This window comes from Coregonus lavaretus, assembly GCF_964263955.1.
Source record: "Coregonus lavaretus genome assembly, chromosome: 8".
NCBI lineage: Eukaryota > Metazoa > Chordata > Actinopteri > Salmoniformes > Salmonidae > Coregonus > Coregonus lavaretus.
The window spans coordinates 13,439,708-13,452,491 of record NC_139995.1 but is presented as its reverse complement, the minus strand read 5'-3'; the positions used below and the strand labels follow the sequence as shown (position 1 = coordinate 13,452,491).

The following is a 12,784-nucleotide window of genomic DNA, read 5'->3' as shown; positions in this document are numbered from 1 at the left end:
ACGCATAAAAGTAGGCCTATAGGCTACCTGGCCTGCGCGCAAATGTAGGCATATAAATGTGGCCATTTGGGGATCTTATTGTATTCTGATTGGCTTAACGCACCACCACTAATGACCTGTGGAGCTTCTCAAAGTGATGTTTTCTTCACCTCAAACAGCAAGCAAACTAAGTCTGTTTTTACATCCATTGAGAATTACAATAGTTCCTCAATGTATTTGAAAAATCTTTCCAGCTCTCTCCCTTTCGTTAACTACTCAGCGTGAAAGGAAAAAATGTAATGCTCTGATCCAGTGGAAACGTCACAAAATAGGCCTACCTGATTACTTCTTATCAGTGCTTGACTTGGACTGAAATAGGTTCCGGTACTCATTTTGGGTGCTGGTACTGTTTATATTTTGGTGCAGGAGCGCCACAATACTTTTGAGCTAATATTCTATAAAGAGGGCCAGGAGCTCAAGCAGTAGAACATTTGAGTTGCCCGTACTCTGCTCCGGTGAGCTCCTGCCCAATTCAAGCACTGCTTCTTATCCCTTGCGCAAACAGAATATTTTACACTATTTTGCAACTTTGCTAGTGCAAGCTTCGGGCTGGACCCAACTTAATAGTTGATACAATGTTTCAACTTCGTTGCAGACAGGCATGTGTAGCCAATGTGATTTATAGGATATTTATTTTTATCAGGTTATTTTCTACCTGGAGGCTGCAATGTTTTCATTTGTTGGCTTTATGTAGGCTATTTTTACTTTTTAGGTTGATCATTTAGATTTGGATAGAATTTTGATTAACCACATGAATATGATTTTGAGATATGAAGACGTTATTTTAAATGAAATGAAACTTTAACAAAAATGTGATCGGTAGAAATGGTAAGATAAATTGGCATGTTAGTGGCAACTTCAGGAGAGTAATGGCAGAATCTGCGAAAGCCGGGAGGAGAATAGTTGGGTCATGTTTTCTTCTGGTTATCTAGATCTCTGGCGCCCTCTTGAGGCATGTCTTATTTAATCAAACCGTGAGCTTAAAGCATCAGACAAGCTCAAAGCATATAGTTGATTTTATTAAAACACATAGGGTGTGTCAACAGTACTAGTTAAAAGTTTGGACACACCTACTCATTCCAGGGTTTTTCTTCATTTTATTTTTTACATTGTAGAATAATAGTGAAGACAAACTATGAAATATAACATATGGAATCATGTAGTAACCAAAAAAGTGTTAAACAAATCAAAATATATTTTATATTTGAGATTCTTCAAATAGCCACCCTTTGCCTTGATGACAGCTTTGCACACTCTTGGCATTCTCTCAACCAGCTTCACCTGGAATGCTTTTACAACAGTCTTGAAGGAGTTCCCATATATGCTGAGCACTTGTTGGCTGCTTTTCCTTCTCTCTGCGGTCCGACTCATCCCAAACCATCTCAATTGGGTTGAGGTCGGGGGATTGTGGAAGCCAGGTCATCTGATGCAGCACTCCATCACTCTCCTTCTTGGTCAAATAGCCCTTACACAGCATGGAGGTGTGTTGGGTAATTGTCCTGTTGAAAAACAAATGATAGTCCTACTAAGCCCAAACCAGATGGGATGGCGTATCACTGCAGAATGCTGTGGTAGCCATGCTGGTTAAGTGTGCCTTGAATTCTAAATAAATCACAGACAGTGTCACCAATAAAGCACCCCCACACCACCTCCTCCATGCTTTACGGTGGGAAAAACACATGCGGAGATCATCCGTTCACCCACACCGCGTCTCACAAAGACACGACAGTTGGAACCAAAAATCTCCAATTTGGACTCCAGACCAAAGGACAAATTTCCACCGGTCATTGCTCGTGTTTCTTGGCCCAAGCAAGTCTTCTTATTATTGGTGTCCTTTAGTAGTGGTTTCTTTGCAGCAATTCTACCATGAATGCCTGATTCACACAGTCTCCTCTGAATAGTTGATGTTGATGTATCTGTTACTTGAACTCTGTGAAGCATTTATTTGGGCTGCAATTTCTGAGGCTGGGAACTAATGAACTTATCCTCTGCAGCAGAGGTAACTCTGGGTCTTCCATTCCTGTGGCGGTCCTCATGAGAGCCAGTTTCATCATAGCGCTTGATGGTTTTTGTGACTGTATTTGAAGAGACCTTCATGTCTTAAAGTAATGTAGTTTCTCTTTGCTTATTTGAGCAGTTCTTGCCTTAATATGGACTTGGTCTTTTCCAAATAGGGCTGTCTTCTGTATACCCCCCCTACCTTGTCACAACACAACTGACTGGCTCAAACGCATTAAGAAGGAAAGAAATTCCACAAATTAACTTTTAAGAAGGCACACCTGTTAATTGAAATGCATTCCAGGTGACTATCTCATTAAGCTGGTTGAGAGAATGCCAAGACTGTGCAAAGCTGTCATCAAGGCAAAGGGTGGCTATTTGAAGAATCTCAAATATTAAATATATTTCGATTTGTTTAACACTTTTTTGGTTACTACATGATTCCATATGTGTTATTTCATAGTTTTGATGTCTTCACTATTATTCTACAATGTAAAAAATTGTACAAATAAAGAAAAACCCTTGAATGAGTTGGTGTGTCCAAACTTTTGACTGGTACTGTATATATGGAAAAATACACAATCGACTGGTCGAAAGAACAGACAACTTTCGGTCAACAAAGATTATATTTAGTCGGAGACAGCCTTAGCATGGTTAACTGGGGTCTCAGCCTTGTTGGGTTATGAATTGGCTGTGAGCTGCAGTCAGATTACTGACAATCCTGTCCTCAATCTCTACATCTCTGCTTGCTTCCTCATCTGTGAGTACCAGCTCGGCCTGAGTGTCAGGGGTCACCACCACTACGTAACCTCGTCTGGTGTCCAGTACATTTGCTACCACAGCCTGGTGCCGGTAGGTGTCCAGGGCCCGCCGCGCTCTGTCCAGCAGGATGGACGGGTCTGTCTCCAGCTTGAAGGAAATCACAAATGCCTGTGGAGCCCAGTCCTTCACCAGCGGCGACAACATCTTGGGGACCATCTTCATACTGATCTATAGGACAGAAAATAGGCTTTACTTAACAGTGGATCTGTAATAAAGATCATGTGCTTTTGTATTTGATGGCTTTCTTTACTCACCTGAAGTGGTCCATTGGAAGACTGGATCTTGTGCTCTGGCATGTCAGATGCTGGGATATAGAAATCCGACACTGCTGCAGCCAAATAAAACATGGCATTGGACCCTGAGGGGAATGAAAACAGAGCGCATGTTAGTTATCCCAGCACATGCAGGTACTGTACATCTTAATAAGCCCTGCTACTTCTAGTTGAGCGTCAGTACCTACCTATGGGGCTGAGTGCCTGTGCTGCTGCTTTGAGGAGGTGCAGGTACTCAGACAGGGTGCTGAACTCCACAGGCAGAAGAAGCCCTGCCTCTTTCACCGCCTGGTAACGCATCAGGACTTTGGCAATGTTGGGAAGTGCCTGCTGGTTGACCACGACTTGGTCAGAGACCGAACCGACCTTTCCACTCTCCAGCTGCAGGCTGTCCAGCAGATTAATCCCAGAGTAGAGGCGTGTGAAAGGATATAAGGAACGGTGTCTGTGCAGGAAGATCACAGCATAGCCTGACTCTAGGAAGTACTCTGCCGAGGAGGCTCCGCGCCGGCCACTGCTGAAGTTATCCAGGAAGCGCACAGTGCGAGACTCCAGGGGGACTTTGGTGCCTCCTGAGGTGATAAGCACCACCCTGTGCCCTGCAGCCCTGTGCTGCACAGCAAAAGCTGCCATCTGCCCTTTGACCTCCTCTACATGGGAGGGAACAGCAAACTCTTCAGACAGCTTCCCTTCTGCAGTGAGGGTCCCGGGGTCTGCCATGCTTGGTTGGCCGGGGAGAGGGGGGGAACATCAACTTACAAGACAAAAAAAACATTGAAAAGGAATGTGAAACCTAACATGCATTGCCAAGTGTGTCATTTGGTTTAAAGCTGCAAAATGTAACTTTTTGGGTGACCAAACCAAATTCACATAGAAATGTGACTTATAGATCTGTCATTCTCATTGAAAGCAAGTCTAAGAAGTGGTAGAACTGTTTTGTGTGTTATTTCTATGCTTCCCATTCTTAAGTTTCGTTTTTGCATCTTTTGCACACCAGCTTCAAACAGCTGAAAATACACTATTTTGGGTTATGGACAAGATATTTCACAGCGGTTTAGATAGAACATTGATTATCTACCCTATACTTGTTTGTTATGTCTCACACTGAAATTAGGCGAACTATTAGAATTTTAACAACCAGGAAATGGCGGAGCATCTTTAAATGTCAATGAGAGGAGCCATGCCATGAATCTCTAGAGTTAAATAATTAAAGTTTGTGGTAGGAATAGGATACTTGTGACCTTCACAAACTTTTGAGGGGACGAATAGTAGTCACTGGTTGATTATTTGAACGTGTATCTGGTTTGCCTATAGGATAAGTATGTTAGACTCACCTTTGTCTACTAGCTACAACTTTAACTGCACTTTACAGCAGATATGCCTTAGAAAATGACAGGTTCAGTGAAAATGCGGTTCACACTCGCTGCTATTACTAGGATGTTCATTGGCACGGGCCTAAGATCGTTCGTTTAATGTTGCAGTTGTCAGTGAATTAGCTTAATATTTATATGAATCTTATTCATGAATAGAAACATTCCTTACTTTTAAAGGCACCGAGAGTAAGAAGTAGCTGATGATTGAGAAGTATCGTGCGACTTCCGGATGCTGTCTGGCGTGACGTCTTCTTCGATTAGCTTCATTCATTGGAATGTAAAGAACTCAAAATTATGTCGCCACCTAATGTCGTGGAAGCTGAATTGTCAGGTGACTTTGCATTACAAAGTATTCCAACAACAAAAGGAATGTAGGGGCTAGCCTATACATTGTGTTTCAGTTATTTATCACACTTAAACAATTTTGTCAGATATAATAATAACCCACGTAGTGATTGAGTGGCCTTTATCTAGACACCTTTAGTCACAGGCAAACAACCTCCTGTGCCATAAAGGTCCAGACCTGGCAGAGGCTGTAGTAAGCCTCCGTAGAAAGGCTATACTAATAAGGCAAACTTCAAACAAAAGCCTGAGACTGCAGGATCACCACACTGCTACCAGCAATGCAGTGATTGAAGGGGTTACAGCTGGGCTAAAACCAGCGACAGGACAAGTGCACTACCTACAAGTCCACATCTCTTGGCAGAGGCTGTAGTCCTGGAAGGAGCGTATAGGAGAAGATGGTGGAAACTGAGGTTTTGTTTGAAACTGCTAGTGAGTCAGGTGAAGATAATAGCACAGAGAGGAATGGATTGTGATTGAATAAGTGGGATGGGTTTTGTTTATTGACATGCCTATTTCTGTATTTTGTATGATGTTGTTTTTCCCCCTTTCACGCAATGGATTTTTATTTTCTCATTCAATACCCCGTCCAGCTGGTGGCGGTAATGCACCATTAATATTGGATGCCAACCGCCGTTAAACCCCATCGAAGAATAAAAAGAGCCTGTAATCCGCTTTCACAGTGAGCTCCGGAAGTATTGGGACAGTGACAAATGTTTTGTTGTTTTGGTTCTGTACTCCAGCACTTTGGATTTGAAATGATACAATGACTAAGAGGTTAAAACGCAGACTGTCAGCTTTAATTTTAGGCTATTTTCATCCATATCGGGTGAACCGTTTAGAAATTACAGCACTTTTTGTACATAGTCCCCCCATTTTAGGGGACCAAAGGTATTGGGACAAATTCACTTAAATGTGTATTAAATTATCCAAAAGTATTTGGTCCCATATTCCTAGCACGCAATGAATACATCAAGCTTGTGACTCTACAAACTTGTTGGATGCATTTGCTATTTGTTTGGATGTGTTTCAGATTATTTTGTGCCCAATAGAAATTAATGGTAAATAATGTATTGTGTCATTTTTGAGTCACTTTTATTGTAAATAAGAATAGAATATGTTTCTAAACACTTCTACATGAATATGTCCTGAATGAATCGTGAATAATGATGAGTGAGAAAGCTACAGACGCACAATTATCATACCCCCATGGTAACCTCTCACCATTACAATAACAGGGAAGGTTAGCATTTTTGGGGGGAGTATGACGAATCTGGGTTTGGCGGATGCCAGGAGAACGCTACCTGCCCGAATGCATGGTGCCAACTGTAAAGTTTGGTGGAGGAGGAATAATGGTCTGGGGTTGTTTTTCATGGTTCGGGCTAGGCCCCTTAGTTCCAGTGCAGGGAAATCTTAATGCTACAACACACAATTACATTCTAGATGATTCTGTGCTTCCAACTTTGTGGCAACAGTTTGGGGAAGGCCCTTTCCTGTTTCAGCATGACAATGCCCCCGTGCACAAAGTGAGGTCCATACAGAAATGGTTTGTCGAGATCGGTGTGGAAGAACTTGACTGGCCTACACAGAGCCCTGACCTCAACCCCATCGAACACCTGTGGGATGAATTGGAACCCCAACTGCAAGCCAGGCCTAATCGCCTAACATCAGTGCCCGACCTCACTAATGCTCTTCTGGCTGAATGCAAGCAAGTCCCTGCAGCAATGTTTCAACATCTAGTGGAAAGCCTTCCCAGAAGAGTGAAGGCTGTTATAGCAGCAAAGGGGGACCATCTCCATATTAATGCCCATGATTTTGGAATGAGATGTTCGGCGAGCAGGTGTCCACATACTTATGGTCATGTAGTGTATTTAGGCAGGAAGAAATATGATTTGCAACCTGTTTGAAGCTCAAGTGAAGCATTTTCAATGTTAATCCACTGGAGGTGCTGTTGCCTCACCAAAAACTGTATGAGGAAGCTGAAACGATACTGTACTAGACTAGTAGTGATCAGACGTTTTAGAGTCCAGCAAGGTATGATGAATTGACCAAAATGTCAATACATGTCTCATGAAGATGAACATTATTAAGATAATGATCCATGTAGCTGACAGGATGCTTCTAACAACAGTGCAATAGATCTAAAGTGAAGAAAATAGCAAAATTATTAATTTATTGCAATTAAATATTACCTCTTGTAGTACTGTAGTAACTCCTGTAGTAAGATTATTAAGAGCTAACACCTCGATCACACCTACAGTGTCATTACGCAAAATGGTACACAACATCATCTGGATATGTGTGCAACAAAATTTCAACTTTCACATGCTACCATTTCCGTCAAGCCATCAATGCATACAATTCGATGTATACGTTCGATAAATCCAATGTATGCACCACACAGAGCGCACTGCATCTGACTCTGCAACGCAATGCTGTAAGGAAAATGCAGTGTTCCATTGGAAATGAATGTACTTCTGGTGTACCAAAATGCGAAGATAGTGTTGGTGTGATCGAGGCGTAAGAACACATAGAAACAACTTGTTTTTGTATCATATTTTTTATTTTGTAGTTATTATAATGATTGAGTAAATATGTGTCGTTATTCTTATTGTTATTCTTACTACAGTTATTATGATTGTTGTTTTATTAAAGTAGTTGCAGCAGAGAGAGAGAGAGAGAGAGAGAGGACAGTGAAGTAGGGGACTAGTTTTTGTGGCTGTGTACATCTCCAAGTGCAGTTTGTAATTTGTGTCGTTCTCATTATTAAGATAATGCTCCAATAGGCTGACAGGATGCTTCTAACAACAGTGTAATAGATCTAAAGTCAAGAAAATAGCTAAATGAATAATTTATTGCAATTAAATACAACCTCTAGTAGTACTGTAGTAAGATTATTAATAGCTAAGAACACATAGAAACAACTCTTTTTAAAATCATGTTTTATTTTGTTGTAATTTTATGATTGAGTAAAAATGTGTTGTTGTTATTATTATTACAATTATTATTATTATTTTATGAAAGTAGTTCGAGCAGGCAGAGAGAGAAAGAGAGGGCAGTGAAGTAGGGGACTAGTTTTTGTGGCTGTGTACATCGCCGAGTGCAGTAATGTAGCCAGTGCAGTATGTAATTTGCGTCGTTCTCTGAATTGTATTGAAAGTAGTTCCGGGTATTTTTTGTAGCCTGTGTAGAAAACGACAGAGTCCCGGATGTTGGCTGTCGAGACTGGACTCGAGAGAAAGGCGAACGAGAAAAGGCAGAGAAGCCGAAGAGGGACGACACTGGCGAGAGTTCAACGGGTCTTACCTAGGACAAACGCACCTGAGCATAGGCACCTGAGGGACTTTCTTGTTGAAGAAGACGTGAAAGGGGAGGGGCAGATATTTCAACACTGCCCTGGACCAAGGCAACGACCTGACATACCCAGGGGTAAGTGAGCTGTAAGAACATGGGAATGGTAGTTGAACTGAGGCCCATGAAATGGACGACTTTCATGGGGAAGTAAGCTGTACTGAAGTTCTGGGGATTGAGTTCAGCAATCAGGCCTTGATAGTTTTATTTTAGCTGGGACGGGGCATATGGGGACATCATTAGTAACGATCCAGGTAGCTCGTTGCCAGTTTGCTAACATGATAACTAGCATGCTTGATCACACTACGTAGATAGCTATAACTCTCGAATTTGACAGCTAGCTAGCTAGTTAGTTAGCACCATTGACAACTGAGCAACTTTGACAGCAAACGCCACGGTAACATTCGTTCTTCCATATATTTAGCTAACTAGCCATATTGCAAAGAAGCCCGACCATTCTTTGACACGGTGTGTTGCTAAAATGTTAGCCAGCTATTTACCCTAGCTAAGTGGCTATCGTTAGCTAATTTGGGAATGGGTCACACTGTGCGCACACACTGTCTTTAGCTAGCTCGAGCTAGCCAGCATGACTGTTTGGTACGTTTGGTCCCTCATCAGCTGTTGGAATGCGTTTCGTCTGTCAATTTAATGTTGTCTGACTTTGTGGGATTTCCCCAGATATGGATGATAACTAGTCTAAAACAATCAATTATGTCTTAAGCGTCTGTACTTTAACTAGCTAATCAGAAATGTATGCATTGTCAAAATGTCACTGGCTAGTTTAGCTACCTGAAGTGAAGAATTAAAGGGGGAAAAAGCACTTGAGGGCAAGGCTGTGTTGATTCAGGTTATATTAGTTTTGACTTGAACAACCTATGACTCCAGAACCAGGGATGTAGCATCCACTCCTGATTTGTTAGCTACAGATTGTACGCCAGATAATGTGATATTACCAAAGATTGTTGGTGTCCATACTGGGCGTTACAGGAAAGCCCCATACAAACCGCCGCCATAGATTTAGTAATTTACCTGTACATGGCGATATTTTCTTCGTTCTCGATTCCGTGAAAAAAGTATCTTAATGTCCGTTTCCAATTACAAGTAGTTCTACAAAAACCAGCGAAAACAAAAATATATTAAATCCATGGTTTGTACTGCGTGAGGATGTTCCTCGCCATCGTAGCTTCTGCACATTTAGCATTTCCCAGCATCTTTGCAGGAACCAGGTGTTGGAACCGAAATTATTTTTCCAATAGTTCTGTTCCGAGCAGAACCTGTATTAAGTTCTGAACCGATTCGAACCCCCATAAGTTACGGTTCATATAGTTCCCTTTCGTTGAATTTTTGGTGTGAAATCAACATCGTTTTTACTTTTAGCTCATTAATTTACTCCCATAATTAGCGCCGATAGAGCAGCAAGGGGTAAGATAGTTGTTTACATGTTTGATTGGTCAGATAATTACAGGAGCTAGATGTAACTGAAATTTCACAGGTGGGGAGAGCAGGGTGGACATGGAGGGGGATTGGCTTGAAACTCTGAACGTCATGACGTTAATTTGAATGTGTTTAGGCAATTACTAGCACCATAACTTCACCGAATTAGAGAGTTATATAGCTACTAGACATTAGAAAAAATAAAACATTGTGACCCAAAAATAACATTATTAACCGGTTCTCAAGATTTGAAATGAACGATTCCGTTCTGGAACACTAGAGATCACTTTAGTTCCCGGTCCTGTTTCCGTTCCTCTGAAAATGTACTTATTTTCCCTGAACCCGTTCCAACCCCTGGCAGGAACTAGTCGTTTCTATGCGACATGGCCGCAGCCATGTAGTAGTAGATGACAGCGCGTCATACAATGTGACCAAAAACAAAGTTCTGCAAACATGCAAGAGGTATACAGTGCATTCGGAAAGTATTCAGACCCCTTGACTTTTTCCACATTTTGTTACGTTAGTCTTATTCTAAAATTCATTAAATTAAATGTTTTCCTCATCAATCACACACTACCCCATAATGATAAAGCAAAAATAGGTTGTTAATAAGTAAGCAAACATTTCTAAAAAAATATGTATATCTTATTTACTTAAGTATTCAGACACTTTCCTATGATACTCGAAATTTAGCTCGGGTGCATCCTTTTTAGCACAGTTGACAGTGCATGTCACAGCAAAAACCAAGCCATGAGGTTGAAGGAATTGTTCGTAGAGCTCTGAGACAGGATTGTGTCAAGGCACAGAGGGTACCAAAACATTTCTGCAGCATTGAAGGTCCCCAAGAACACAGTGACCTCCATCATTCTTAAATGGAAGAAGTTTGGAACCACCAAGACTCTTCCTAGAGCTGGCTGACCGGCTAAAATTGAGCAATCGGGGGAGAAGGGCCTTGGTCAGGGAGGTGACCAAGAACCCAATGGTCACTCTGACAGAGCTCTAGAGTTCCTCTGTGGAGATGGGAGAACCTTCCAGAAGCACAACCTTCTCTGCAGCACTCCACCAATCAGGCCTTTATGGTAGTGGCCAGACGGAAGCCACTCCTCAGTAAAAGGCACGTGACAGCCCACTTGGAGTTTGCCAAATGGCACTTTAAAGAGTCTCAGACCATGAGAAACAAGATTCTCTGGTCTGATGACACCAAGATTGAACTCTTTGGCCTGAATGCCAAGCGTCATATCTGGAGGAAACCTGGCACCATCCCTACGGTGAAGCATGGTGGTGGCAGCATCATGTTGTGGGGATGTCTTTCAGTGGCAGGGACTGGGAGACTAGGCAGGATTGAGGGAAAGATGAACGGAGCAAAGTACAGAGAGATCCTTGAAAACCTGCTCCTGAGCGCTCAGGACCTCAGACTGGGTTGAAGGTTCACCTTTCAATAGGACAACGACCCTAAGCACACAGCCAAGACAATGCAGGAGTGGCTCAAGTCTCTGAATGTCCTTGAGTAGCCCAGCCAGAGCCCGGACTTGAGCCCGATGGAACATCTCTGGAGAGACCTGAGAATAGCTGTGCAGCGACGCTCCCAATCCAACCTGACAGAGCTTGAGTGTATCTGTAGAGAAAAATGGGAGAAATTTCCGAAATACAGGTGTGCCAAGCTTGTAGCATCGTACCCAAGAAGACTCAAGGCTGTAATCGCTGCCAAAGGTGCTTCAACAAAGTACTGAGTAAAGGGTCTGAATACTTATGTAAATGTATTTTTAGTAATACAATTTTTTACATTTGCAAACATTTCTAAACCTCTTTTTGCTTTGTCGTTATGGGGTAGTGTGTAGATTGAGGGGAAAAACTATTTCATCCATTTTAGAATAAGGCTGCAATGTAACAATGTGGAAAAAGTCAAGGGGTCTGAATACTTTCCTAATGCACTCGATAAAAAACGATTTTAATGTCTTTCTGAATTTATGTTTTTTGTAGAATCAACTGCAACTGGAAATTTCAAAGAGTTTTTTTCTCCGAATCAAGAACGAAAAAAGTATCGGCAAGAATAGGTTAGTTGAAAAATGAATGGCGGCGGTTTGTATGGGACTTTCCTGTAATGTAAAATCTTTGGTTATATCACATTATCTGGTGTAAAATCTGTAGCTACTGATTTGTATGTTCACATGTCAACGAAACAGAAGTTAGGTTTTTGTCTATTTCTGTGCCATCTCTGCTATATGTCCTACTAACAAATACAAACACATCTCCAACTTAGTCCCACAAAGGTAGCCCAGACCTGATTTGTCCTAGTCATCCATTATTTAAAGCTACAATATAACTTTTTGGGCAACCTGACCTAATTCACATAGAAATGTGAGTTATAGATTTTTCATTCCCGTTGAAAGCACGTCTAAGATCTGTTCTATGTGTGTTATTTCAGTGCTTCCGGTGTCTTTACTTTTGGTTTTGTATATCCGCTTCAAACAGCTGAATATACAATATTTTTGGTTATGGAAAAGGGGTTTAGATAGTTCGCCTAATAGAGAATCATTGTACCATTAGAATTTTAGCAACCAGGAAATGGCGGTGCGATTTCTGCATAGTGTATTTTTAAATAGCAGCTACAGTGTGCTGTCTGCATGCACATGCAGCCCTGAAGCTGTTGTTCAAGTATTGATATCACTCCACCGGCATATTTTATTCTGTCTACAATAATGACTTGAGTAATCCTTTGGTTCTATTTGACTTAGTTTTTAGAAATGATGACGTGCATAAGTCACAAGCATCTGATTCATCAAAGTACAGTTTTTCTTACTGAGCAGTAATGGGGAGGGCTTTGCAAATGTGGGTGACGAGATATTCATTGTTATTCATTGTGCCATCGAGGTTCTCACACGCTCTCTCCCTCTTCCCTAGTGATGGATAGGTGTTCTCTATTGAGCCCCAATTTCCCTTTGGAATCAATGTTGTACTGTCCTTCCTGTCCTTTCCACAATCCTTACATGCTGTCCACAGTTTGAGTCTTGAGGACAGGGATGGTGGTCGGCTTTTAGATTGTAACCTAATCTGATCTGATAGTGATGATAAGTGGAGTAATCCTCTTCTATGATATTTATAATACTTTTTGGCATCCCCCACTTCGCATTTGTTTCACACAACATGCAGATA

General features: G+C 41.6%; 2 protein-coding genes across 3 annotated transcripts in view; one reads left to right on the top strand and one right to left on the bottom strand.

Annotated features, from left to right (window-relative positions):
• Nucleotides 1-2,583: 2,583 nt before the first annotated feature.
• On the bottom strand, nt 2,584-4,753 carry ppcs (phosphopantothenoylcysteine synthetase). 2 transcript variants are annotated; one of them, XM_084167544.1, is made up of 4 exons: nt 4,674-4,753; nt 3,320-3,885; nt 3,114-3,217; nt 2,584-3,027 (listed from the first exon to the last, which is right to left on the bottom strand). In XM_084167544.1, exons 2-4 carry the CDS (start codon nt 3,849-3,851, stop codon nt 2,704-2,706), a joined length of 960 nt encoding a protein of 319 aa, XP_084023670.1. In that variant the 5' UTR covers nt 3,852-3,885; nt 4,674-4,753; the 3' UTR covers nt 2,584-2,703. The 2 variants fall into 2 exon arrangements, with proteins under 2 accessions (XP_084023670.1, XP_084023671.1); XM_084167545.1 differs by having other exon boundaries at nt 2,622-3,027; nt 3,320-3,852; nt 4,674-4,742.
• Nucleotides 4,754-8,073: 3,320 nt separating this feature from the next.
• The window catches only part of foxj3 (forkhead box J3), an 81,568-nt gene continuing 76,857 nt past the window's right edge, over nt 8,074-12,784 (top strand). The window contains exon 1 of the mRNA XM_084167480.1: nt 8,074-8,275. The gene's annotated coding sequence lies outside the window, so the exon portion shown is untranslated. The remainder of the gene's footprint in view (nt 8,276-12,784) is intronic.